General features: G+C 48.0%; 1 protein-coding gene across 10 annotated transcripts in view; it reads right to left on the minus strand.

The window, feature by feature from the left end:
* Nucleotides 1-24,982, minus strand: part of NAP1L4 (nucleosome assembly protein 1 like 4) — a 1,556,420-nt gene that overhangs the window by 429,931 nt on the left and 1,101,507 nt on the right. For all 10 annotated transcript variants that reach the window (XM_069624142.1, XM_069624141.1, XM_069624146.1 and 7 more), the window contains one exon: nucleotides 4,714-4,736. In XM_069624142.1, coding sequence (XP_069480243.1) covers nucleotides 4,714-4,736 — 23 coding nt within the window. The remainder of the gene's footprint in view (nucleotides 1-4,713; nucleotides 4,737-24,982) is intronic.

The following is a 24,982-nucleotide window of genomic DNA, read 5'->3' on the forward strand; positions in this document are numbered from 1 at the left end:
AAAAGAGGTGGCCTCGGGCCATGATCAGAAGGGTCCATTGGTCCGATGTAATGGCCTCCCTTTACTTCTAGAACTATTACCTTGCCCCCAACTGGAAGTTTACCATCCAGAACAGGGGCAATAGCAACCCTTGCTTGGTGAAAAGGAGGACGATTGGGACGAGTCGTGAATATTTAAAGGCCACCGTTGTGGTGTTAAACTTTCCCAGACACTTGTCTGCACAGGACCCAAAAAGATTGAGCCAGTCAAAGGGCATGTCCAAAACCTTTTCCTGAATACCTAACATTATCAAGCAGTATCATCTAATAACTGCTCCTTTACCCATGAAACAGGCCCCGTATTCTGTTCCATCCAATGCTGCACAGAGCAGCTTATTTGCGATCTTCCATCCCGTCACGCTTAAATTGTTAGATTGTGCTTGCATATCTGGAGGCAAGCACTTGCCTACTTTACTCACTACATCCCACTGTGAATATGTATAGCCAGCCATAATGCAAATGTCATCAAAGATCCATAAGGCGTTTCCAGCGGTGATGGTCCCATCAAAAAGAACCTACTTTTTGGATTCTCTATCCAGGAGAAGAGTGGGGAATGAAGCAGAGTGCGAGCAGACACTGGTCGCCTACACAACCAGAGTTTAAGGAGTGAAACCTGAATGCTGCAAACCCCTTGTTCCAACAATAAAGGATCTGGTTGATGAAGTGGTATCAATTGTCCCTGTACTCTAGCTACTCACAAGGATGCTGGTCTAAGATTAGGTGTTCATAATCCTTCTCAAAGATGTCCTGAAAACGCAAAAGAGATGCGTGTCCATCGGCAGATATAACGCCTGATACATCACTGTCACAAGCATAAAATAAATATGTAGGCATCATCTATGAAAGAGCCTATTAGCCCTGAGAGGACGACACTGCAAAAGCTGATGGCACAAAGGAAGCTGGCCCTCGCTGTGCCTTTCTTTCTGCGGTAGTGAGACATTGAAAGCCCATAGATGCCCTAATGTGGAGCATCAGGGTCAGCAGCCACATTGAGAGACGTGCAGGTGCCCACCCCAAAAACTGCATTAGAGCCACCCTGAAGATCTCCATGTGGGATGTAAAAGTTGCACTTGCCTCAAAAGGCTGTAGAGCATAGTCATCAGACTCCACCATTCTCAACTTAGTGTTAGGGAGAATTCTCTGTATAGGCTAATTTCCCAAACCTAGTGAGCCCCCCAGCAGCTTTGCTGGATTTCTGGGGTTTATTTTTTTTTCTCCTGCTAAGAGTGAGACTCTTTTTCTCCCACTCTTAGGCATGATTTGAGAATGTCCTTAGACTTTGTAATGTGTTATATGGGCTATGGGGTATTTTACTCCTTAGGGCTTCATGTGTTGTTGGTAAGTGTGTTACACGGCACCTTCAGTGCAGTAACACAGGGGTGTCATAGTGACCCCCAAACTTAGACTCCACCCTGTGACTGACTACTGTCTCCCAGGGCATGTAAAGTCACCATTGACTTTACTAGTCTGAAATTGTGAACAGAACCAGTACAAACCATCATATTGTGGAAGTACTGGTAGGGGTAATTAGATTGCCCCTGGGTCTGTTTTTCGAGGGGGCACTGGGCAGTCCCCCCTCGTCGAGTTTCTGGCTGGTGGCAGTGGTTACCACGCAAAATATTCCACCGGAATATTTCCTATGGGATTTTCCCATTCATTTTAAACGCACCACTTTTTTGGTGCAATGTTAAAGATACCGCCGGGTTATTTATTTAATATTTGTTCCCCGGTTGGGTCTTTTTGCCACGACTCAGTTTTAAAATGGCGTTTGTGTTCGCCTCTGTAACTCCAACCCAAGTCGAGCCCTTTGTTCCACTTTTGGTGGGCTTATGCACAGAAGCCTCCAAAAGAGGTGCCACTCTGTCTGGGTCTACAGGATGTGTGGGAGGGGGGAATAGGCTCCCTGGACTGAGTTGCCTCGGCAACTCAAGTTGCACTCTTGTGTGATTGGCCCAGTAGTGAGCCTCCCGGCTCACCACTTAGCATGTTTGAGTGACAGCTAGGACTGATGAATGGGGGTTTTCTGCATAAAAGCAGGGCTTTGGGGACTGGAACTTCAGAAGTTGCCACAGGACCTAAAGAATCCGAAGAGGGAGAAGCTGAGCTGACCTGCAACAACGACACGACCGGTGGAGACCTGCTGAACCGACTCACCACTTCCCGACGACAGAGAAGATAATCTTCCTGGAGAGTCTTCTTCCTTTGAGCTGGTGGGGTTAACTAGTTCGCCCTCTTTTCGCCTTCCTGGATCGTCTCATGGTCGAATCACCCATGCCAAGCACCTCAGCGACCGGATAGCCACGCTTCACCACTACCGCAAATAAAGGGTAGTGCCTTTTAACCGGGACACTCCGCGTCTGGTTTCTTCCCTGGCAGTGCAACAACCTCCAGCTTTCCTCCACGTCGAGATCTTCTCTTCCCCTGGACGAAGCACTGACTTGCACCCGCTGTCAGGAACAACTGCCCCCGCTGGAGCTTCCTCACCATTTCAGGTACTGTGTCCCGCCTGGTCTCCTTTGCAACAGACTGTTCAAGGTGTCCCGTAAATCCTTGACTCTCTATCCTGGGGTGACCTGGGACATGTTAACTAACTTTTCTGAACTGATCCAACTCCTTTTTGAACTATCTGCAAAGACTTTTAAAGTGTACTTCAACTGTGTGATCTTGGGCACATTCCGTCTTGCTCTCTCCAAGAGTGGGCCTGGCCTATGAACTTTTTGCTCTACAGTAGGCCTTTCTTGACTTAATGTGGTTCTGTTAAAGGTGTTGGCATTGTGTGCTTTACTACTTCTGCCTTTTCTCTCCCTTTTAAAATAATTATTGGAGTGCCATCTTGGTTAAGCGCTCACCTCTGTGTTGATAATAAGTGGTGTTCTTTTCTTAAGACTTGTCAAATAATTAATCAGGGAGGTGTATATATTTCTAGTGACTGTGTTTGAACTTGCTTGACATATTAGTGCCAGTGTATTTTTACAAGTGTTTTTAAATAAATAATGATATACTTTTATACCAAAGCTCTGGTCAGTGTTTGCTTGTGCTACTGTATTTTTGTACCTAATGTGTATACTCTATATACTGCCCAACTCTTCTTGAGGGGAGTCTGACTGCTCAGCCACAGCTATCAGGTAAATCTGGGTGGTACAGACTGCTACCAATTGGGTTTACTGCCAACACCTGCAGTCTTAAACGTTTTGCAGTGGTCCCTAAGGGAACTGCACAGGTTTCTGCCTAACACTTTGCATGCCACTTCCATGGAGAAAAGTGTATTCTCAAAGACCAGGATTCACTTCAGGAGTAATGGTGTCAACTGCTGGTTCTTCTTCTCATTTCTCATCTTCAATCTTGGAGTGCTCAGATCTGGGGCTTACTGCACTAAAATGAGGGTCAGATTCTTCCACAGAGAAGGCTTTCCCAAAGTTTTTATGTTTTCAGTCATTGCCAGGAAAGCAATGGCCACATTTCTCACAGCTTTAAAATGCATTGAGCGGCGCAATTCATATTCCTCTGTGTCCTTGTCCTTATATGGCAAAAGACAGAAGAAAGATGCGGATCTGAAACCAGCATTTGTCAGCCACACGTCTTAGATGGCTTAAAGTCCAAATAAGAAGGAGACATTACATTATATGTTAAACTCTACTTGCTTCATGCTTATAAGGGGCAGAAGCGAGGTATCATAAAGGAAAGGCGAGAGCAGTGCGTCAGACCATACACTAATGGGTAAATATCTAACAAAACCTCTAACACAACCACGTACGGACGGCTAAGAAGCTCACCATCTACTTCAGCATCATACCTTTAGTTCTATTAACATTTTTAATTTGTGGTCCAGTGCGCTAAAAGTAGCTGACAGGCAAAGTAGCACATTGCTTGATGACCTGTATCTGATGTGGTGGACATTTATTTTGAAACTCAGAGGGTGGCTGTTTCACTTCTGTGTCTCATTTCAATTTTTGCAGTCTCAGATACTGCCATACATCCATATTTTGGAGTTTCAGAGCCATTATTCAATCATATGTTTTGACTATTAGCGGAAGGCTAGGAACTGGCTACCGAGTAAAGAATTTTAGATTTGAAAGTGTTTCAAAATCCAACTTGAGTAGCTTAGAAGCAAGAGAATTTGGAAAATAAGGCATTATCTAACTCATGGAGATGTTTTATGTATGCCTTGGAAGCTATTTTTCTAAAGATAGAAAAGAAAGGCCTTCTGAGATGTACTTGATGTTATGGATCTATTTATTTGTTATTACAATATGTTTAATTGAGTTAAACCAATCGATCAAACAATGTGATGAAAGAAAATACTTAACACAATTAAATCAAAACACAAAGCCAATAGACAATGTAATTGAAGGTGTGAAACCTACAGCCTAATATTGAGGCAAATTCCTATAAACCTAAAATTACATTTTAAAAGTTAATTCAAAGGGTAGCGGACCAAAATCCCCCTTTTGAGCTTAAGAAATCACCATAATCAGTCCCACCTAATATTGTACTTGTATTGCGTACAAGCTCTTAATCAAAATCACATACCATCAATCTATGTGTATTCAGTAGTTAAAGGGATAAATAGTTCTACAATAAAAACATGGTTTTGTTATGCAGCAATACATAGAACACCAGTTGTTTTAATTGTACGTTCTTCTCGACATGTAATTAAGACATTTTGAAAACTTACCAAGGCTTCACCATCTCCAGATGCTACAGAAAAAGAAAATAAATGACACTTAGTGTTGAATAAGAAAAACTACAGGTCTAGTACCATATAACGTTCTCAAAAAAGAATATTTCAATAGTCAACTACTGCAAGAACTTAAACACACAAAGTAGGTGGGCTGGAATACCAGTTAAACAAGCCTTGACAAAGCCATTATGTAGTGGTAGAGTATATTTTATAATGCCCCAGCACAAAAAAGCCTTACACTTTACATTTGCCAGGACATACATATTAGCTTTGACCAGCCCCATTGTAGGTTCACCAAATTTCTGCTGAATAATCATGAATCCGTCTTTAGATTAACAATGCTTTTTCTTTTTGCAAGTTATGGCTCAGAACAATAGATTGATGAGATATCAAAAGGTGATTTAACAAACAACGGATGCACAACTCACACCCACAAATCCTAATGCACTTTAATATCGAAGGTGTCCATGTGGTTTTGCTGGGAGGTCAAATGTACCTTTTAATCCTTTGACATTTTGAGATGTATCCGACATTATTGCTCTTTCATATACACATTTATTTAGATAAATTTAGAGTGAACAATGTTATGAAAAGAAGTAACATTTTAGCACAATTAAAACAAGCCAGTTAAAGCCCAATGATTGAAAACACTCCGACTACCTGTTGCTTTACAATCTACCATTTAAGGCACTCCTGCCCGCCGAGCTAAGGGCCTTACTCTTATGTCCTGTCCCCTTTCCTCCATACTGTATGGTCATCCCTCATGAGGGACGCGAGATGGAACCCTTTTCACCAGAAAATATCTTCCCCTTTAAATTTAGAGGCGTGCGGGGGCGCAGCCCTGGGAGCATGCGCTCGCCTGACTCCGCCCACAGGTGCCACTCCCCAGTCCCCTTCTCTGCGTCGACGGGAACAGCCAAATTCACCAGCGCTCCTGGGTTTGGCTTCGGCCATGTAATTCCATGCACGGATAATTCTCTACTGTCCTTTTATCATTTAGGTACTCTGTCCTCGGGCGTCACGCTCCTACCCGGGGGCATGTGGACTTCTACAGGGTTCAGCAGGTGTCCATACTGCAAAGCTTTCCAACCAAAGACCGCCACGCCCTCTGCCTACGTTGCCTTGGCCCAGACCACGGCTGGCAAGCTTATACCGTGTACAAGACTCTCTCCCCAAGGACTCTGAAGAGCAGACTAGCCAGGTGGAGGGAGCTCTTCCAGAGACGGCCTCCAGCGGACCTAAAAGACATTGTCTTCAAGCCCAAGGTAGGGCTGCTCGTTTCCAGCGCACCCCGCAAGGGAGACTCCTTCCCCTCTTTCCCAAGGACTCGCCTGCGCGGGTGAGACCGCTCAGGTCCTCATACCAGCACAAGTAACAAGGCTAAGTCAGCTATCAGCCGGTAGGCCGAGGGGTCAGTGGATCTGACCGGTGACAGTACTGAGGGACCGGAAGGTTCTTTTATTGGGTCTTCACCCGAGGGGCCAAGTACCGGCAACATGTCCGAGGGGGTGCCTATACGCAGTACTACAGGCAGATCCGCAGAGGGTAAAACACCTACCAGGTCTCAGCCTGAAATACCGCGAGTACTCCTAAGGGGCAATGACCTAGTACCGGTACACATACAGAGGCTAGTCCAGCTACTGGCCTCACGGCCAAGGGGTCTACGATCCTTCCAGTGTCTGTGCTGAGGGACCGCAAGGTTCATTTATCAGGGTTACTCCCGAGGGGCAACGCCTTAGTACCGGCATCATGTCTGAGGAGGCGCCTTCACGCAGCACAACCGGCAGCTCTGCCGAGGGCAACATGCCTTCCTGGTCACAGCCTGAGGTGCAGGATGGGCCTTTTGTTACAACACCAAGCGTCTAGGATGGGGCTGGTTCCAGCGAGCCAAGCACCACGACTTCGGAACGTGGCACGCAGCTCGACAACATGGCCACCGCGCCAGACAAGATGGCTGCTCATCCGATAACCCCTCTTGCGGAGCAGTCGAGTCCCACCTTGTGAAAGAATCACAAGGTGGGACTGGTGTCAGCCAGGTGCGTGGCCTACAGTTTATCAGCAGCACTGCGCAGGCTTCCACTGCACCCCAGGCAGAGTGTGCCCTGGCCCCAGCTGCCCTTGGCCATGCCGTCAATATCACCTGCCACCTCTTCAGCCTCCGAAGACAGGTTCTTCAAAAGGTTCCTAGGGCTGATGTGAACTCCCCAGATGGGGGCCATCCTCCGGGATGCCACCAGGGGCATTCTCCATCAGGTCACCCCACTGGCACCCATAGTAATTCCTCTGATGGCGCCGGAGACAAAGGCCACAGCGCAAATGCCGCTGCCCCAGCAGGATTCTCCGATTCTGGCTTCCCCGTCCTCCCACAGTACAGGCGGTTCCACACCAGCCTCCACAGCAGCCACCGGCTCCGGTCTCCACTCCGCAGCCCACGGCGATAGCACTCCTCCACTGGCTCCAGACCCCACCCCTTCTCCCCCCTCCCCCAAGCCTGGTAGACAAGGAGGAGGAGGAGGAGGAGGAGGAGGACCACCCTGACACGCCATCTTCAGCCAGGGCCTTCCACGAATGCCTTGCAGGATTGGCAGAGTATTTGGGCCTTCCTCAGCCCGAGGTAGAGCCGCCCGGGGAGGGGGGGTCTTAGCAGTAGTCCTCACCCTAAGATTCCCAACCAAAATGGGGATTCCGATGCAGAAGAACAAGTTACTTCTTACCTTGTAACGTTCTTTCGATGGGATGTTCCTCCGACGTATTCTTTATCGCCCCTCCCATCCATCCCCACAGTAAAACGTCCCTTATAGTTGCATCTTACTCTCCTTCAAGGTCAATAACCAATTCTGCAAAGCTAATTTCAATCTTCAAAACGGAACTGAGCAACGGTCGCTGCGCGAGTCTATTTATACGCATGATGACATCGGCGCCGAGACGGAGGCTGTCGAGGGACACCAGCTTGCTGGCCTCGGAAATGTTTTCCAGTAGAGGACGCTGCACGTCGACGTCCCTCAAGCTGGTGTCCCTCGACACTGTTAGGCAGAAACCTGTGCAGTTTAAGACTACAGGCGTTGGCAGTAAACCCAATTGGTAGCAGTCTGCACCACCCAGATTTACCTTGTAGCTGTGGCTGAGCAGTCAGACCTCTCTCAAGAAGAGTTAGGCAGTATATAGAGTATACACATTAGGTACAAAAATACAGTAGCACAAGCAAACACTGACCAGAGTTTGGGTATAAAAGTATATAATTATTTATTTAGAAACACACTTATAAAAATAACTGGCACTAATATGTCAAGAAAGTTCAAACAGTCACTAGAAATCTATACACCTCCCTGATTATTCGACAAGTCTTAGGAAAAGAACACCACTTATTATCAACACAGAGGTGAGCGCTTAACCAAGATGGCACTCCAATAATTATTTAAAAAGGGAGGGAAAAGGCAGAATTAGGAAAGCACACAATACCAACACTTTTAACAGAACCACATTAAGTCACGAAAGGCAGAGTCTACTGTAGAGCAAGAAAGTTCATAGGCCAGGCCCACTCTTGGAGAGAGCAAGGCAGAATGTGCCCAAGATCACGCAGTTGAAGTACACTTTAAAAGTCTTTGCAAATAGTTCAAAAGGAGTTGGATCAGTTCAGAAAAGTTAGTTAACAGGTCCCAGGTCATCCCAGGATAGAGTGTCAAGGATTTACGGGACACCTTGAACAGTCTGTTGCAAGGGAGACCAGGCGGGACACAGTACCTGAAATGGTAAGAAAGCTCCAGCGGGGACAGTTGTTCCTGGCAGCGGTTGCAAGTCGGTGCTTCGTCCAGGGGAAGAGAAGATCTCGACGTGGAGGAAAGCTGGAGGCCGTTGCACTGGCAGGGAAGAAACCAGCCACGGAGTTTCTCGGTTAAAAAGGTACTACCCTTTTTCGCGGTAGTGGTGAAGCGTGGCTTTCCGGCCGCCGGGGTGCTTGGCATGGGCGATTCGACTACGAGACGATCCAGGAAGGCGAAAAGAGGGCGAACTGGTTAACCCCACCAGTTCAAAGGAAGAAGACTCTCCAGGATGAAGATCTTCTCCGTCGTCGGGAAGTGGTGAGGCGGTTCAGCAGGGCTCCACCGGTGGGGTTGTTGCAGGTCGGCTCAGCTTCTCCCTCTTCGGATTCTTTAGGTCCTGTGGCGACTTCTGAAGTTCCAGTCCCCAAAGCCCTGCTTTTATGCAGAAAACCCCCATCCACCAGTCCTAGCTGTCACTCAAACATGCTAAGTGGTCTGGGCCAATCACACAAGAGTGTGACTTGAGTTGCCGAGGCAACTCAGTCCAGGGTACCTATTCCCCCCCTCCCACACATCCTGTAGACCCCAGACAGAGTGGCACCACTTTTGGAGGCTTCTGTGCAGAAGCCAAGGGCTCGACTTGGGTTGGAGTTACAGAGGCGAACACAAACGCCATTTTAAAACCGAATCCTGGCACAAAAACCCAACCGGGGAATAAATATTAAATAAATAACCCGGCGGTATCTTTAAACATTGCACCAAAAAAGTGGTGCGTTTAAAATTAATGGGAAAATCCCATAGGAAATATTCCGGTGGAATATTTTGCGTGGTAACCACTGCCACCAGCCAGAAACTCGACGAGGGGGGACTGCACAGTGCCCCCTCGAAAAACAGACCCAGGGGCAATCTAATTACCCCTACCAGTACTTCCACAATATGATGGTTTGTACTGGTTCTGTTCACAATTTAAGACTAGTAAAGTCAATGATGATTTTACTTGCCCTGGGAGACAGTAGTCAGTCCCAGGGTATGGAGTCTATGTTTGGGGGTCACTATGACACCCCTGTGTTACTGCACTGAGGGTGCTGTGTAACACATCCCCAAAAACACATGAAGCCCTATGGAGTAGAAGACCCCATAGCCCATAAAACACATTACAAAGTCTAAGGACATTCTCAAATCATGCCTAAGAGTGGGAGAAAAAAAAAGAGTCTCTCTTAGCAGAAGAAAAAAAATAAACCCCAAAAATCCAGCAAATCTGCTGGGGGACTCACTAGGTTTGGGAAATTAGCCAATACAGAGAATTCTCCCTAACGCACACCAGCTCGAAAATTTCTAGATTTAAGTCCCAGAAGGGAACTTGGAACAGCCTTGGGGGATAGACATTAGTTAACCCTTTCAGAAATTGCATTACTAGGGGTAATTTGAAATAGGATGGCTCCTCCGCAGTGCGATTCAAGATTGACAGCGCTGCGAGGTAGCCCTTGATCGTACCAACTTGAAGACCCGAATTCGCCAAATAGAGCAAAAAAGATAACAGCATTGGTGTACTGCATGAAAAGGGTTTGATATTCTTTTCTCTACAACAGCTGCAAAATCTGTTCCAACGGCAACGGTATAAAGTCTTTGTTGCTGGCCTTCTGGCTGAAAGCAACACCTCCATGACGTCATCCGGGAGGTCCCAATCCTAGTATCTCAACCTTTCAGAAACCAAGCAAGAAGGTTGAGGGTTCTAATGTCTGGATGGAGAACCTGACCTCCCTTCTGAGAGAGAAGATCCTCTCTTTGTGGAAGACGAATCAGAGGGTAGATGGACATGTCCAGAAGGTCCGGGTACCACGTTCTCCTGGCCCAATCCGGGGCAATTAGGATCATAGTCTTCCGGAATCTTCTCAACCTCCTGATCATCTAAGGAATGACAGGGACTGGAGGAAACGCCTATAGAAGTAGAAACTCCCAGTCTACTACGAACGCGTCCCCTAGAGCGCCTCTCAGGGGAAATTCCCTTGAACAAAACTGATCGCACTTCCTGTTGATACTGGTGGCGAACAGATCCACTTGAGGGGTTCCCCAAAGGGAGAAGATCTCTTGAAGGACTTCCTGAGCTAGCTCCCACTCGTGGGAGACTGTGCTCTGCCTGCTCAGAGCGTCCACTGTCAAGTTCTTCTCTCCAGCTAAGTGAACTGCCGATAGAGAGATTCCTTCTTGAATTGCCCAAAACCAGAGCTGCCTCGCCTCTCTGCACAGTGGCAGTGATCCTACGGCTCCTCTTTTGTTGAGGTAGTGCATGGCCACTGTGTTGTCCGTCATTATTAGGACATTCTTCCCGTGTACAGATGGCAGAAAAGCCTTCAGCGCTAGTCTAATTGCTCTCAGCTCCAACCGGTTGTTATGTAGTCTGGAGTCCAATGGAGACCAACGACTGCTGATTGTCAAGTCGTTGGCATGGGCTTCCCACCCTGCTAGTGAGGCATCCGTGACTACTGTTCTCTCCGGTCATGGTTGCCAAAAGTGTTCTCCTTTCAATATGTTCTCCCGACAGGCCCAAACTGAAGGTCTCAAGCCACTCTGTCCGGGACTTGAAGGAGATCTGACATTCTTCCTGAGAATTGCGACCATTGGGTTCTTAGTGCCCACTGGAGGGATCTCATTCTCAGGCGAGCCCCTGGCACTACGAAAATGCAGTATGCCATGAGGCCTAGCAACCTCAAAAAGTCGAAGACTGGTAGACGTTGGGCATTTTGAAACTTGGTGACCATCTGTAGAATATCTTGAGCCCTCACCTCTGGGGCGAGGCTTTCCCCAGGGAAGTATCCAGGACTGCTCCAATGAACTGGAGTCTCTGTGATGGTATCATCTGAGACTTCTTTAAGTTGAGGGAGAAGCCCAGCTTGTGAAGGAAGTGGCAGACATAATCTAGCTGGATCTGAGCTTGTTCCGAAGATACTGCTCTGATCAACCAGTCGTCTAGGTAGGGGTAGACGTGGATCCCTTCGCTCCTTAGACTTGCAGCCACTACAGACATTAGCTTGGTGAAGACCCTTGGGGCGGAGGTCAGCCCAAATGGCAGAACTCGAAATTGACAAGTGAGTTGCCAATTGTGAACCTCAGGTATTTCCTGTTTTTGAGATGGATTGGCACATGGAAATAAGCATCCGGAAGGTCCAGAGATACCAACCAGTCCTGAAGCTGGAGGGCCTGGAGGATCTGAGAAAGGGTTACCATCTTGAATCTGTCTTTCCTGAGGAATTTGTTCAATTCCCTCAAGTCCAAGATGGGTCTCAGTCCTCCGTCCTTCTTTGGTACTAGGAAGTAGGGAGAATACCAACCCTTGTTCCTCTCCGTTACAGGTACCGGTTCTATGGCACCTTTCTCTAGCAGGTCTACAATCTCATACATAAGGAGCGGGTCTGTAAACTTCAAAGAGTTGTTCCACGGTGGATGACTGAGGGGTGTGTAGGAAGGGCAGGCAGTATCCTTGGGCAACTGTTTCCAATGCCCAAGCATCTGACGTAATAGCCTGCCATTCTGCCAGATGAGTTAACCTGCCCCCTACTGGTGTCTTCTGAGGGGAGACCTCAGAGGGGTTTAGAAGCAGCTGACGCAGATGCCGAGGGTAAAGCGGCACCTGCTGCTGCGGTTTTGTACCTTTTCCCCGTCCACCACGGGTGAATCATTTCTGGCCCCTTTCAGCTGGCTGTCCTCTGCCTTTTCCGAATGCGGAGTGAAAGCGAAAGGACCTACCCCTCCAGGAGGTTCCTGAGGGGCGATTCAGAGTCTGTCAGATTGCAGCCCCAAGAGATTTTGCTGCTGCCTTGGATGTTTGTAACTTCTCCAGGCTGTCATAAGCCTTTTTACCTTCATCGAATCTATGCTGTTGCAGGAGATACCCGGAGGAGCTTTATCTCAGGGATTCGCGGTGGAACGTGCGCATAAACTCAGCCGCCGCCGGGAAACCCACCTAGGCCAGTAATTGCCAAAATCCTTAATTAGCGGGATCGGGAGAGGATACTAGAACACTTCTGCAAGGATGGAACGATTAAACGAGGGGCGACAAACATACCGGCCTAGCCGGACTACACCCTGATGGTGCAGCGTAGTCGTTTGAACTTTGGGACGGTAAAGCGGAGATTGAGAGAGGCGGGCCATAAATACATGTTGCTGTATCTGGCGAAATTGAAAGTTTTTCATAAACACAGGACTTTGTTTTTTGAGACTCCGGAGGACGCCATGGGATGGCCTGACGCGCAGGGATACCCCCAGGAGCCTGACATTCGGACGGGAAGAGGAGATGGAGGAGATAAGTAGTGCACGAGGAGGGTGCTACAAGATGGCGCAGAATAGGACTCTGGGACTTGATTATAGTCATTTGAGCGGCCTTAGGCAGAGAAGGCCAGACCGTTAAACAACATGTTATGAGCACTGTGACTATTGCTGTTTTTTAGGGGAGCCTTGCAGAGCGGATCTCTTTACCCCATTTAGTAACCTTAGTTAAGTGGCCATTAGGGCAGCTTCACCCTACTGAGCTCTGGGCATTGGTTAGTGCTTGCAGGGCTAGATGTGGGGATGCCTGAGCTCCATGAAAGGAGCTGGGCAGCAGTTGGGGAGTGTGGTGTTGGGGAAGGGATGGGCGGAGGGTGGGGAGGGAAGTGGAGAGTTTGGGGTGTACATAATTATGGGGAGTTTGAGTTTGTATATGAAGTTACAAGTAAGAGCTAGGGGGTTGTATCTGTATCGCGTGGGTAGGTGGGATTGGCTGCACGGATGGGGGGGGGGGGGATACTTATGAGCTATGGGGGATCTTAAGATCGTAACGTGGAATGTCAGGGGACTCAATAGTTACCTCAAGAGGAACAAGGTCATGATGTATTTGAAAAGACAGAAGATTGATATTGCACTGTTGCAGGAGACGCATCTGACGCGGGAAAAGTTGGAGCTGGTGGGGAAGAAGTGGAGAGGTATTGTAGTGGGTTCTTCGTATTCTGCCTACGCTAGGGGAGTGTTGGTCTGGGTGGCACCGCACGTTCCGCTCCAGCTTACACAGGAGGTGGTGGATACAGAGGGGAGGATTGTTATATTGAAGGCGCTGGTGGAGAATAAAGAGGTGTGCATTGTAAATACGTATGCCCCCAATCAAAACACGATGGCATATTTTCGGACTCTTTAACAACCTGGGTACGTGTGTGGGTGGGGCGGATTTTAATTGTGTGCTGAACCCCAGGGTAGACAGATCTGATAAGATTGATAGGCTCACCCCAGCAGCCAGGGCATTGCAGAGGCTGCTCGACGACTTCTGGCTGGCAGATGTTTGGAGACTGAAACATCCTAATGGGGAGCAGTATTCGCATCACTCAGCCCCGCAACAACTGCATACGAGACTTGATTATTATTTTGCCACGCCAGATGTGGTGGTAGAGACCACCCAAATAGAATACAAAGCGAGGGTCCTGTCGGACCACTCGCCTCTGGTCCTGGGGTGGCAGTACTGCCGCCCCAGGGTGTGGATACCGACGTAGCGCCTTCGTGCTGAGGCGCTCAAGGATCCGGTCTTCAAAGAGGACATCAGAGATGAGATTATACATTATTTCGAAGAGAACACTGGCAGTGTGGACTCGGCGGGCACGTTCTGGGAAGCCTTTAAGGTGGTGTTGCGGGGTGCTGCCATCGCTAAATCAAAGGGCCTGCAGGGTGGGGTCCTGACGGAGTTAGGGGGAGCTGAGGATGAACTGGAAAGGGAACTCAACAGTGGAGGGGGGGGATGCGGAGCTAGTACTTAAAGTACAGCAGCGGTGTGCGGAACTTTGGGAAAGGCTCTGCAACCTTAACTATAAGAAGTATGTTGAGAGGCAGCATGCAGGTGGGGATAAAACGGGCTGCCTCTTGGCGTGGCTATACAAGAGTGAAACCCCTAGGCCCCCGATTAGGACGATAACCAGAGAGGATGGAGAGGTAGCGGACACCCAAGAAGGAGTCAATGAGGCATTTTTGGATTATTACAGGGCACTATATGAGGACAGAGGGGGGGGGGCAGGGAAGAGAAGGGAAACTTTAAGAGATATTGGATTACCTAAGATTAGTGCCGAAGAACGAGAAGAGCTAGATGCACCGATTACTTTGGAGGAATTGGATGAGGTAGTGAGGCAGCTGCCCACCAGTAAGACCCTGGGTGCGGACGGACTTCCTAGCAAATTTTATAAAGCATATAGAGAGGAGGTACTCCCACCCCATGCTAGAAATGCTCAATGAATCGTTTGAGGTGGGCCGGTTGCCCGAATCGCTTAGAGAAGCGATCATAATACTGCTCCCTAAGCCCAACACACCCAGGCATAGCTGTGGCTCTTACAGACCCTTGTCAATGCTGAATCAGGACGGCAAGATATTGACGGCGGTCCTGGCTAATAGATTGCGGAGAGTTATAAGTAAATTGATACATCCAGACCAAACAGGTTATGTCCCCAACAGGAATATAACCCACAACCATAGGCGACTCCACCGGGTCGTTGAATGGGGGGGAACAAGAGCGAGGGTGAAATGGCAGTTGTGTCCATAGATGCAGTCAAAGCTTTCGATTCAGTCAGGTGATTGTGGTTGCTGGAGGCCCTGAGGGAGTACGGGATGGGGCCGGGCTACATTAGGTGGGCGAAGTTGCTGTACAGTGAGCCACTAGCTAGGGTTCGTACAGGAGCGGTGATATCCGAGAGGTGGCAACTTAGCAGAGGCACCAGACAAGGGTGCCCCTGGTCCCCGATGTTATATATTCTGGTCCTGGAGCCCCTGGCAGTATACCTTTGGCAACAATATGACATGATAGGCATCAAGGTAGGGGAAGAGAAACCCCTAATATCCCTGTATGCTGACGACTTGCTATTATATTTGAAATATCCGGAGGAAAATCTTCAATATATTCTGGAGGTAATGGAAAGGTATGCGGAACTGTCTGGCATAGCGGTGAACCCCCAAAAATGGAGCATATTCCCATTGGGTGACTACAGGAGAACCCTTCCGGAGCGGTTGCCAGTGTTGCCAATACCATGGGCGGTTGGGTTCCTTCCGCTACCTAGGAATAGAGGTGTGTCACACGGTAAAGGAGGAACATTTGCATAACACCAAGGTGGCTGTGGGAAAAATCCGTAAAAGCATGAAGTTTTGGGAGAAGTTGCCGTTGGCAATGATGGGACGGGGGCGATGCTTAAAATGGTGGTACTGCCTATGCTCTTTTTTTCAGCAATATTCCGTATATGATACCTAAGAAGTTTTTTGCTAAACTGAATAGTATGTGCAGAGACTTCCTATGGCATGGCACCCGGTATAGAGTGGCACTATGGAAGTTGCAGAATTTCCATGAGAGCGGGGGGTATTAAGCTGCCTAATTTTGTGGCCTATTATGTAGCTGGTCAGTTGCAGTATGTGGTCAAATGGCTCTCTGATGAGGCAACTCCCGAATTTAGGCTGTTTGGACATTACTGTACTCCGTTTTACCTGAAGGAAATTATTTGGCTGCCTAGTTCAGAAATGAAGGAGCGCCCGGGAATGATGTTGCTGGGGTGGAAGATGTGGCGTAGAGTATGCCGAATGATGGAGGACCCGTACCAGTGTTCGCCGCAGGTGCCGTTGGTTGCTTTGGCAGGGGAAGACAAGCAACTAAGGATGATTATCAGGACCTACTGGGAGTCGGTCGGGCTAGTTACATTGGGGGATATTTGGCAAGAGGGGACCATTAGGGATTTTGTACGACTAGGGGAAGAAGCGGGCTTGCATAGGGGCCAGTATGTCACATACCCAAGACTGGTGCAGAATATTCGTAAAATCTGGCCTGAGACTGTATTGGCGGAGGAACCAGACGCCACTATGGGGACAATATATGACATATCAGAAGGGGGACATGAGATCTCTAGATTGTATGAGATGGTGATGACCCGGGTTGGGAAGGAGTTGACGCATGAGGTTGGATTGGGAAACTGAGGTGGGAGCACAGATGGAGGATGGGATGTGGGAGCGTGCTATGGGATACCACAATAAGGTGTCAAGAAATGCTAGATTACAACAAATACAGTTGTATATAACGCACAGAGCTTATATGACCCCAATGAGAATATCTAAGTTCGGAAATGCGGGACAACAAGCATGCCCAAAATGCAACAAGGAAAATGCTGATATGACACATGTTTTGGTCTTGCCCAGTGATTGAGAGTTTCTGGGGAGAAGTGGCGCAAAAACTAGCGGACAAAGGGGTCATGATTATTATAGATACGGCCTGGGCCTGCCTGTTGGGAGGGTTTCCCAGACCACGGAAACTTAAACATGTTGGGAAATTGAAGGACTTGGCATATGTTCTCGCAAAACGGAGTATTGCCATGGGTTGGAAGCAGTGTCATAAGCCACGGCTGGAGGTATGGTGGCGGGAATTGCAGAAATGGGCGGAGGCTGAAACGGTGGTATGGCAGGAGGCATGTAGCATGAGTGGGGAAGAAAAAGTGGGTACCCTGATGGCATGGAGAGTATTAATAGCAGGACTGTTTGGAACAATAACGGACTCTGCAGACTCAGAAGGAGGTGATACCCTGCCACACGTAGCAGATACGGAAAGTGAAGGACAAACAAGCTCTTGAGGGGGGGAGGGATTGGGGGAGCAGTGGTTTTGACTAATTGATGTTCATGTGATTGTCGCAAAAAACGCTGCCAGTTTGGCTTGTATTGTTCGTTTTAAAAATTAATAAAAAACGTTTTTTAAAAAAAGCCTTCTTACCAAATAAAGAAGTGCTGTCAAAGGGCGTGTTCAAAAGTCTGGCTTGTACATCTGGGGCAAAACCAGACTTCCGCAACCACACAAATCTGCAGATTGTGGTATTTGCCGCCATGGCCCTGCTGATAGGGTCAGCAGAATCCATGCCAGTTTGAAGGGACTCGCACATTGCATCTTTCCAATCTTTGATGAGGTTTAAAAATGCTTCCCTTTCCTCTCCTTCCGGGAGACAGTCAGCCGCAGATGAAGCACACTCCCAAAATTTATGGCTCAATCTTGCAAGCGTGCAAGTGGCGTTAATAGATTTAAGCGCCATGCTACATGCCGAAAATACTTTTTTTGACATAGCATCAAACCTTTTATCGTCCCTGTCCTGTGGAATAGAAGGGTATGCAGATTTACTATTTGATGAAGTTGCTGCTTGTACAGCCAAACTCTCTGGAGTTGGATGTTTGCTCAAGTATTCAGGACCTGTAGCAGATACCCTGTATTTGGCAGATAGTTTCCTGTTAACTGCAGGGATAACTTCAGGGGTTTCCCCAATTAGCAGATATCTTTCTTTACAGAGCAGTATGCAAAGGAACAACAGGATCTTCCTGTGAACCTTTAACTAAAATGTCAGTAAGGTCATCCTGCTGAAAAGAAGGTATAGGTGTAGACCACCCCATGAATTCTATTATTCTTGCCATCAGAACCCTGTAAGGGGTTTCAGCATGCTCCCCAGGGTCTGGTTTGGCAAACTCTACTTATCTAAACCACTTGCTTCATGTAAAGAGTCTTGAAGATCTTTTAACCTGTTCTCTTCAGAGATAAATTCCTCTGGTATAGGTGTTGTGGTCCTTTGTAAACCAAAAGGTCTCTTATGGTCGGAATCCTCCCCTTCCTCATATACAGAGGACACAGTTCTAAAGTAATCAGACCTAGGGTATGGTTTCAAACCCATTTCTAGAGAAAAGGGGGCTAAATTGGTTGTCACCGGTTGAGAAAACGCAGAAGTTGTCGATGTGGGAGTCAAAGGCTTCAACAAACCTGAAAATGGCGTTGAAAAAGTTATAAGAGGCCTCAAAGTACTCGAGAGGATCGGAATCATACTCGGAGTCGTCGAGGTTGTCGACGGAATCCTCGAGGTAATGGTCGAGGTCCTGGACACCTTTACTGTCTGATGTAGTGACAGCTGTAGGTCTGTCTTTTATCGGCATCGACATAGGCGTCGAAGACGGTGTCGATGCAACCGATTTATGCGATGACGGACCCTTCGACAAAGGCGTTGATGACGCAGATTTATGAGTCGAAGAAACCTTCGATGACGGCATCGATGATGCAGATTTACAGCCTGTACTCGAGGGTTCATGACGCTCTCGGGTAGTTTCTTTCGCCGGGTGCAACGACTTGCGGCGGTTTGATTTTTCGGGTCTTTCACCCAGGGTATCATCTTTAGCCGTCTCTGGGGGGTTGAGGCCACTTTCTCGAAGACGCTAAGCATTTTTTTACGGAATTCCTCCCACTTGGCTGGAGAGCTGTGTTTCGTGGGGCAGGTGACCCTTTCCGGGAAGACACAAGACAAAGAAGAGGGAAATCTACGACGCCTCTTCTTAGAATGCTTCGATCTCGAAGACTGATGGGAACCGCTTCGAGACCTTCAACAGGAATGTTTCCTGTGATGGTGAGGAGACGAATGTCTTGACTCTGCCAAAGAAACCTTTGAGGGATTAGAAGTTTTAAGAGTCTGACCTTTTTCAAGCGTCCCCTTACGCTCCTTCAAGGCTTTCACCGTCATGGACTTACAGTCCTCGCATTCCGAACAGTGATGCTCCGATCCCAGGCACCACAGACAGATCATGTGAGGATCCGTCAACGACATTTTCTTCTCACAATCACGACACTTTTTGAAGCCGGACCGTGGGGTCGACGGTTCGGATGAGGAAGCCATCAAATATAGATGATATCTTTGAAGAATGAGTTGAATCTTCTTGAAGAAAGAACTGAGCAACACGATTCCGAGGCCCACGAAGCGCGGAAAAAAGGAACTGAACAACGGTCACTGCGTGAGTCTATTTATACGCACGATGATGTTGGCGTCGAGACGGAGGCTGTCGAGGGACACCAGCTTGAGGGACGTCGACTCGCAGCACGCGCTACTGGAAAAAAAATCCATGGCCAGCAAGCTGAAATGTAATCCATCAAGATAAGGAATACGTCGGAGGACACAACCCCTTCGAAATTATAAGTTACTCACCGTAGTGACTAACGCAGTCCCCTTTTCTCCATACTGCATGGGCGTCCCTTCCAAGGGATAAGAGGCGGAACCTTTTTCCACCAGAAAAAAACCTTCCCGTTTCAATTTAGAGGCGCGTGCAGCCCTGGGAGCATGAGCTGCCCTGACTCCGCCCTCTGGCGCCACACCTCAGTCCCCATTGACTCGTTGACAATAGATTTAACATTGTCTAATGACACTAGTATAAGGGGGGAGGTTAGTGGAACGTATGGAGGAAAGGGGACTAAGGACTAAGTACGTTAGTTACTACGGTGAGTAACTTATAATTACTCTTACGTCCCGTCCCCTTTCCTCTATACTGCATGGGCGTTTACAACTGAATGTAGCCCCAGGGTGGAGAGGAGACCCTCCTTAAGCAAATAGGTTCCTGAGAACCGCCTGTCCAAAAGCTGCATCCGATCTAGAGCCGGCATCCAAACAGTAATGCTTTCAGAAAGCCGAGAGGGTGGCCCAAGTGGCCGCCCTGCTTATGACTTGCCAAGGGACATGGCGCTGGAATGCGATGGCCGTTGCCTTGGCCCTGACTACATGGGCGTGCATGTTGGCCGGAAGCGGCTTGTGCTGGCCCTCGTACACTTCTTTGATGGACAAGACCATCCAGCTGAGTATGTAAGCTTTGGAGGCCTGATAGCCTGGTCTTCAGCCTCCGAAAGTGACGGACAGGGCGTCCTAAGCCCTTGGTCCTGGCCAAGTAAAATTTCAGAGAATGCCCGACATCCAAGCAGTGCAGCACTATGTGCTTTGTCCTTGGGATCGGCAAAAAACGAAGGAAGGACTATTTCCTCGTTCAAGTGGAAAGCAGACGGCACCTTGGGCAGAAATGCTGGGTGTGTCCGCAGGACTACTTTGTCCTTGTGAAAGTTAGTATATGGTTCCGAGGCGACCAGCGCCTGGTTTTCGCTGACTCTACGAGCCGAGGTGAGGCAGACTAGTAAGGCTGTCTTGATGGCGACCAGCTTGATGTCCAGGGACGCCATTGGCTCAAATGGTTTGTGCGCCAGGGCGCCCAAGACTATGTTGAGATACCACACCTGGTGCAGCCTCTTGACGGGCGGGTAGAGCCTTGTGAGTCCCGTCAAATGTTTCCTGATGATAGGATTGGAGGAGGAGAAGAAGATTCCCTCCTCCGAGTTCCTGTAGGCTCCAATGACTGCGAGGTATGCACGACAAGTGTCAACCTGCACGCCAGAGTGGGCGAGGTGCACCGAGATGTAGAGCACATCATCCAACGTACACGCCAGGGGGTTGATTTCCTGGAGTCTACCTAGTGGCAGATTCTGATCCATTTACGTTTATCCTTGGTCCTGGTAGCCTTGCTCCTTGCGCCCTGAATGATTTCCAGATTAGCTTGAGAAAGGCTGGGGTGCTGCAGCGTTACCTGCTCAGGTACCACGCTGTGAGGGTTGGTTTCTGTGGCGTGGGGTGGATGACCCTGCCCCCCTGCTGGGCCAGAAGATGTGCTGGGCCCGTCAGGAGGTGAATCGGAGGCATCTCCGAGAGGCGGAGCAGCTCAGAAAACCATGGCCTGGCTGACCACCATGGAGCTATTAGAATGACGACGAGTTGGTGAGACTCTTTGATCTTGCAAATCACTCTGTGAATTAGTGGAGTGGACGGAAGGCGTAAGCACTCATGCCGTCCCACTGAAGCCGAAATGCATCACCCAGGGAGCCGCGGCACTGTCCCTGCCAGGAGGCGAACTGAGGGCACTTCTTGTTGTGCCAGGTGGCAAAAAGATCTACCTGGGGATGACCCAACCAGTAGAAGATCTCCTGAATAACAATGTTTAGCTGCCACTCGTAATTGTCCGCTCCCAGCCTGCTGAGCTTGTCCGCTTCCAGGTTGGATTCCCCTGGGCGGTGGACTGCTGTGAGGTAAATGTTTTTCAGGGCCTACTCACACATGCTGATTGCCAGTCTGCACAGAGGAGGGGATCTTGTGCCTCCCTGCTTGTTGACATAGTACATGCTGGTCGAGTTGTCTGTCTGGATGAGGACAACCTTGCCACTGAGAAGTGGTAGGAATGCCCTGAGCACTAGCCAGATGGCTCCTCAGCTCTAGCCAATTGATGTGGAATTCCTGCTCCTGTCGAGTCCAGGTGCCATGGACCGAGAGATCGTCCAGGGCGGCTCCCCAGTCCTCGAGCGAGGAATCAGTGGTGATGGTGGTCTGCGGGATGGGCGGCCGAAAAGGCTTGCCAGTCTGTAGGTTGCAGTCCCTGGACCACCATGTTAAATCCGGGTGGAAAGATGGAGGAACGTTGATCATCTCGGATTGAGAGCCCCGCTCCTGGTTCCATGAGGCTGCGAAGTGCAGCTGAATCCTCCTATGTTTTGTCTTTTGGGGAAAATTCTGGATTTGCCCCAAAAGACAATTACAATGGTAATTTTTCAGTAAACTGGCCTTACCATTAAGAGTAGTTCAGTATTACCTTATTTTGGTGATATCATTGTGTTTGCTTATATTGGCGGTAACTTTTAATGGTATCTTATTTTTGTGGTATTTTAGAATTACCTTATTTTTGTGGCATAGTGGTGAGCATATCTTTTTTTTATACTATCGCCTCATGATAAAACAAACCTTTCCTCTCTATTGGGATACCTCTTGGTCGCCTGTAGAGAACTTCCCTAGACCTATCACGCTTTCAGGGAACACAGTGAGTTTATTCAGAATACCACCTAATGTATGTAGCTTGTATTACTGACTTATTTACATCCAGTAACATATGTGTCTTATAGGACACTGCCTTCTTTTCCGCATGCAAAGGAGGACTCATTCACGCATACAACCTTCTGTCTTGCTTATTTGAATATATTTACTCTTGTCCCAAACTTGTCCCATGTGGTAAATGAGGTAGCAAAATTCTTTCCCACATTGGTATAACACTAGAATTACCCATTTACTTTTTCCGCTAACACAGTAAACATGGGAGACAAAAAAAAAAAACAAAATTGCACCAGCTTTGCTTTTTGTTATAATCTATTTATGGTATACACAATCCAGCTTACCAACAGCGGGCATAACATCGTCTTCTAGAAATTATACACAGTGTAAAGATGCCAACATGGAAGAAATAAAAAAATTGTATTCAATTCTTTTTGAAATAAAAGCATCAAAAAAATTCAAAATAAAACACTGCAAAATGAACTCCGTGTGCATCATTTTCTAAGCCAGTGCAAACATGCTTAGAGAAACATGATATTTTTCTTTTTAAAGTTAACTCACTACACTGTCTTTCAATAAGTGTAATGCATCTCATACATTCTCACGCTCCTCATCTTTGAGCCGACTCACCAAAATGTGTGAATTCTGTAGCACTTGCCACCGGAGCTTTATCTATGTGAATCTCCCTCACGCAACTCCCGGGAACACAGCCTTGCACTGCCTCGGAGTGCTTCAAAGCCAGACAGCTCTCACCCTCTCTTGTCTTCAAGACTGCAGCCACGGATCTCCCATCCCTGGAAGTCACCGTTCGCTTTCAAATCCCAGGCAGCTCCAACCTCTCCCCCCTCACTTTGCTCATTAAAATAAAGTCTCCCAGTCTATCAACTGCAAGTCATCCTCCGATGACATCAGCTGTACCACCTCCCCATTCCTACCAATCGTGCAAAAATGTTTTGTAAAAAACTCTGCTCCAGAACAATGAAAGCTTCAGGCAAATGTTTCATTTACCTTCCTATCGCACATATTTTTGCTCTTCATGAAAAAATGGAATGAATATGACTGTGCTCACGAACTGCATTACAATGTTAGAGGGGCAGTTCATATGTTATTAAGGCAAATTAGTATAGGATTAGTTAATTATGTTTTCTATTGCAGTCCCACACAGATGAAGACATCCCAATTGTAAAATATGCACATTTTTAAAATATCAGCACACCGTACTAAATGCTTCCAAACCTAAACCCATTTTGCTGGTTTGGCTAAATGCTTTTATTGCTAAAAAGCTGTGCCTTGCACCTACTCTGAAATGGCTGCATTTACATACTACCCAATGAAACTTTCTTTTCGCATGAATAGCCCTACACTCCTCATCCTCAATCTTGTGTGCGGGACGGCTAATAGGACCGCCGCCAATTGACCGAGGAGATGTTGGTACCACTATGCTGAGGTCATCTCTCTGCTGAGGAAGTGGCTGGTGGCCCTCTTGATGGTCGAGATCTTGTCCTCCGACGGAAACACCTTCTCGGAGCACGTGTCCCAGATGAGGCCCAAGAATGTCAGTCTGCGTGGGCTGCAGCTGCGACTTCTTGAGATTCGAGCGAGAAGCCCAGATCGTGCAGTGTTCATAAGGGCATGGGAAGAGTGGTGAACTGCTTCAGGAGATGAAGCCCTGACGAGCCAGCCATCAAGGTATGGGTAGATGTGGAGGCCCTGCGCTCTAAGGAAGACAGCCACTGTATTAATGTGCCTGGTAAAGACCCTGGGGGCCAAGTTGAGGCCAAAGGGAAGGACCTTGTATTGAAAATGTTAGCCCTTGATCCTGAACTGTAGGAAAGAACGATGGGGCTGCCAAATTGGGACGTGTAGGTACGCATCCTTCAGATCCAGGGAGCACATCCAGTATCCCTTGCACAATGTCGCTGCTATAAAAGCTGGCGTAACCATCTTGAATTTTTGCAGGTGTAAGGAGAGGTTGAGGGTGGAATTGTCCAGCACAATACTCATGCCCGCCTGGTTCTTCTTCTGAATGGTTGAAATCCTGGCGTAGAAGCCCAAGCCTTGCTGGGAGGCTGGGACTTCCTCCACTGCCTGCATCTCTACAAGCGACCAGATCTCTGCCAAAAGAGTTGCTGTCCCATCCTGTGGGAGTGGAGGGGAGTAGGGAGGAGAGGCTGGGATAGGGATGCAGTACCCCTTGGATACTACGGAGAGGATCCAGGGCTCTGAAATTCTGGTGCCGGAAATGCACGTGGAGTGCAAGCCTGCCCCCCACTGGAGACACGTGGACCTGAAGGGGTGTGTCATGCCTTCTTTACCTCAGAGGCTGTTGCGGAGGAGGGGGGGACTGGAAAAATCCCTTACCCCCCGCCACCCCCCACCCCTGCTTTGTTGTTTGCGCCCGTTCTGAGACCGCGAGCTGTCCAGGGATAGTTTAACTCTCATTAGCTATCTCTGCATTTTTTGTTTATATTAAATAATTTTCATACTTTTGCTATACTTAGTTACACTGTATGAATAACTATCGCTATTTGTCATCATTGATCCCTTTTTCGTTAGTGTCCATATGTTGTCTGCATGTGTACAATCCGATGTGGGGTTGTACTCCTACTCCTGTTAATTTTATTAATGTATGACTTTGTTTCCATTAACCTAATCAACCAAATAGTTTTGTTTTTTCCTGTAAATTGTATTCTTCATGTGTGTTTGTCGCTCTATTTTTTTACTTATTAAATTGGTCTATTTCTGTTACAAACAATAAAACAACTGAAATTTTATTTTCAAATTAGCGTACCTATTCCCTTCTTATAGGGTCACTTTGAT

The sequence above is a fragment of the Ambystoma mexicanum genome, chromosome 11 (genome assembly GCF_040938575.1).
Source record: "Ambystoma mexicanum isolate Mex_15411 chromosome 11, UKY_AmexF1_1, whole genome shotgun sequence".
Taxonomy (NCBI): Eukaryota; Metazoa; Chordata; class Amphibia; order Caudata; family Ambystomatidae; genus Ambystoma; species Ambystoma mexicanum.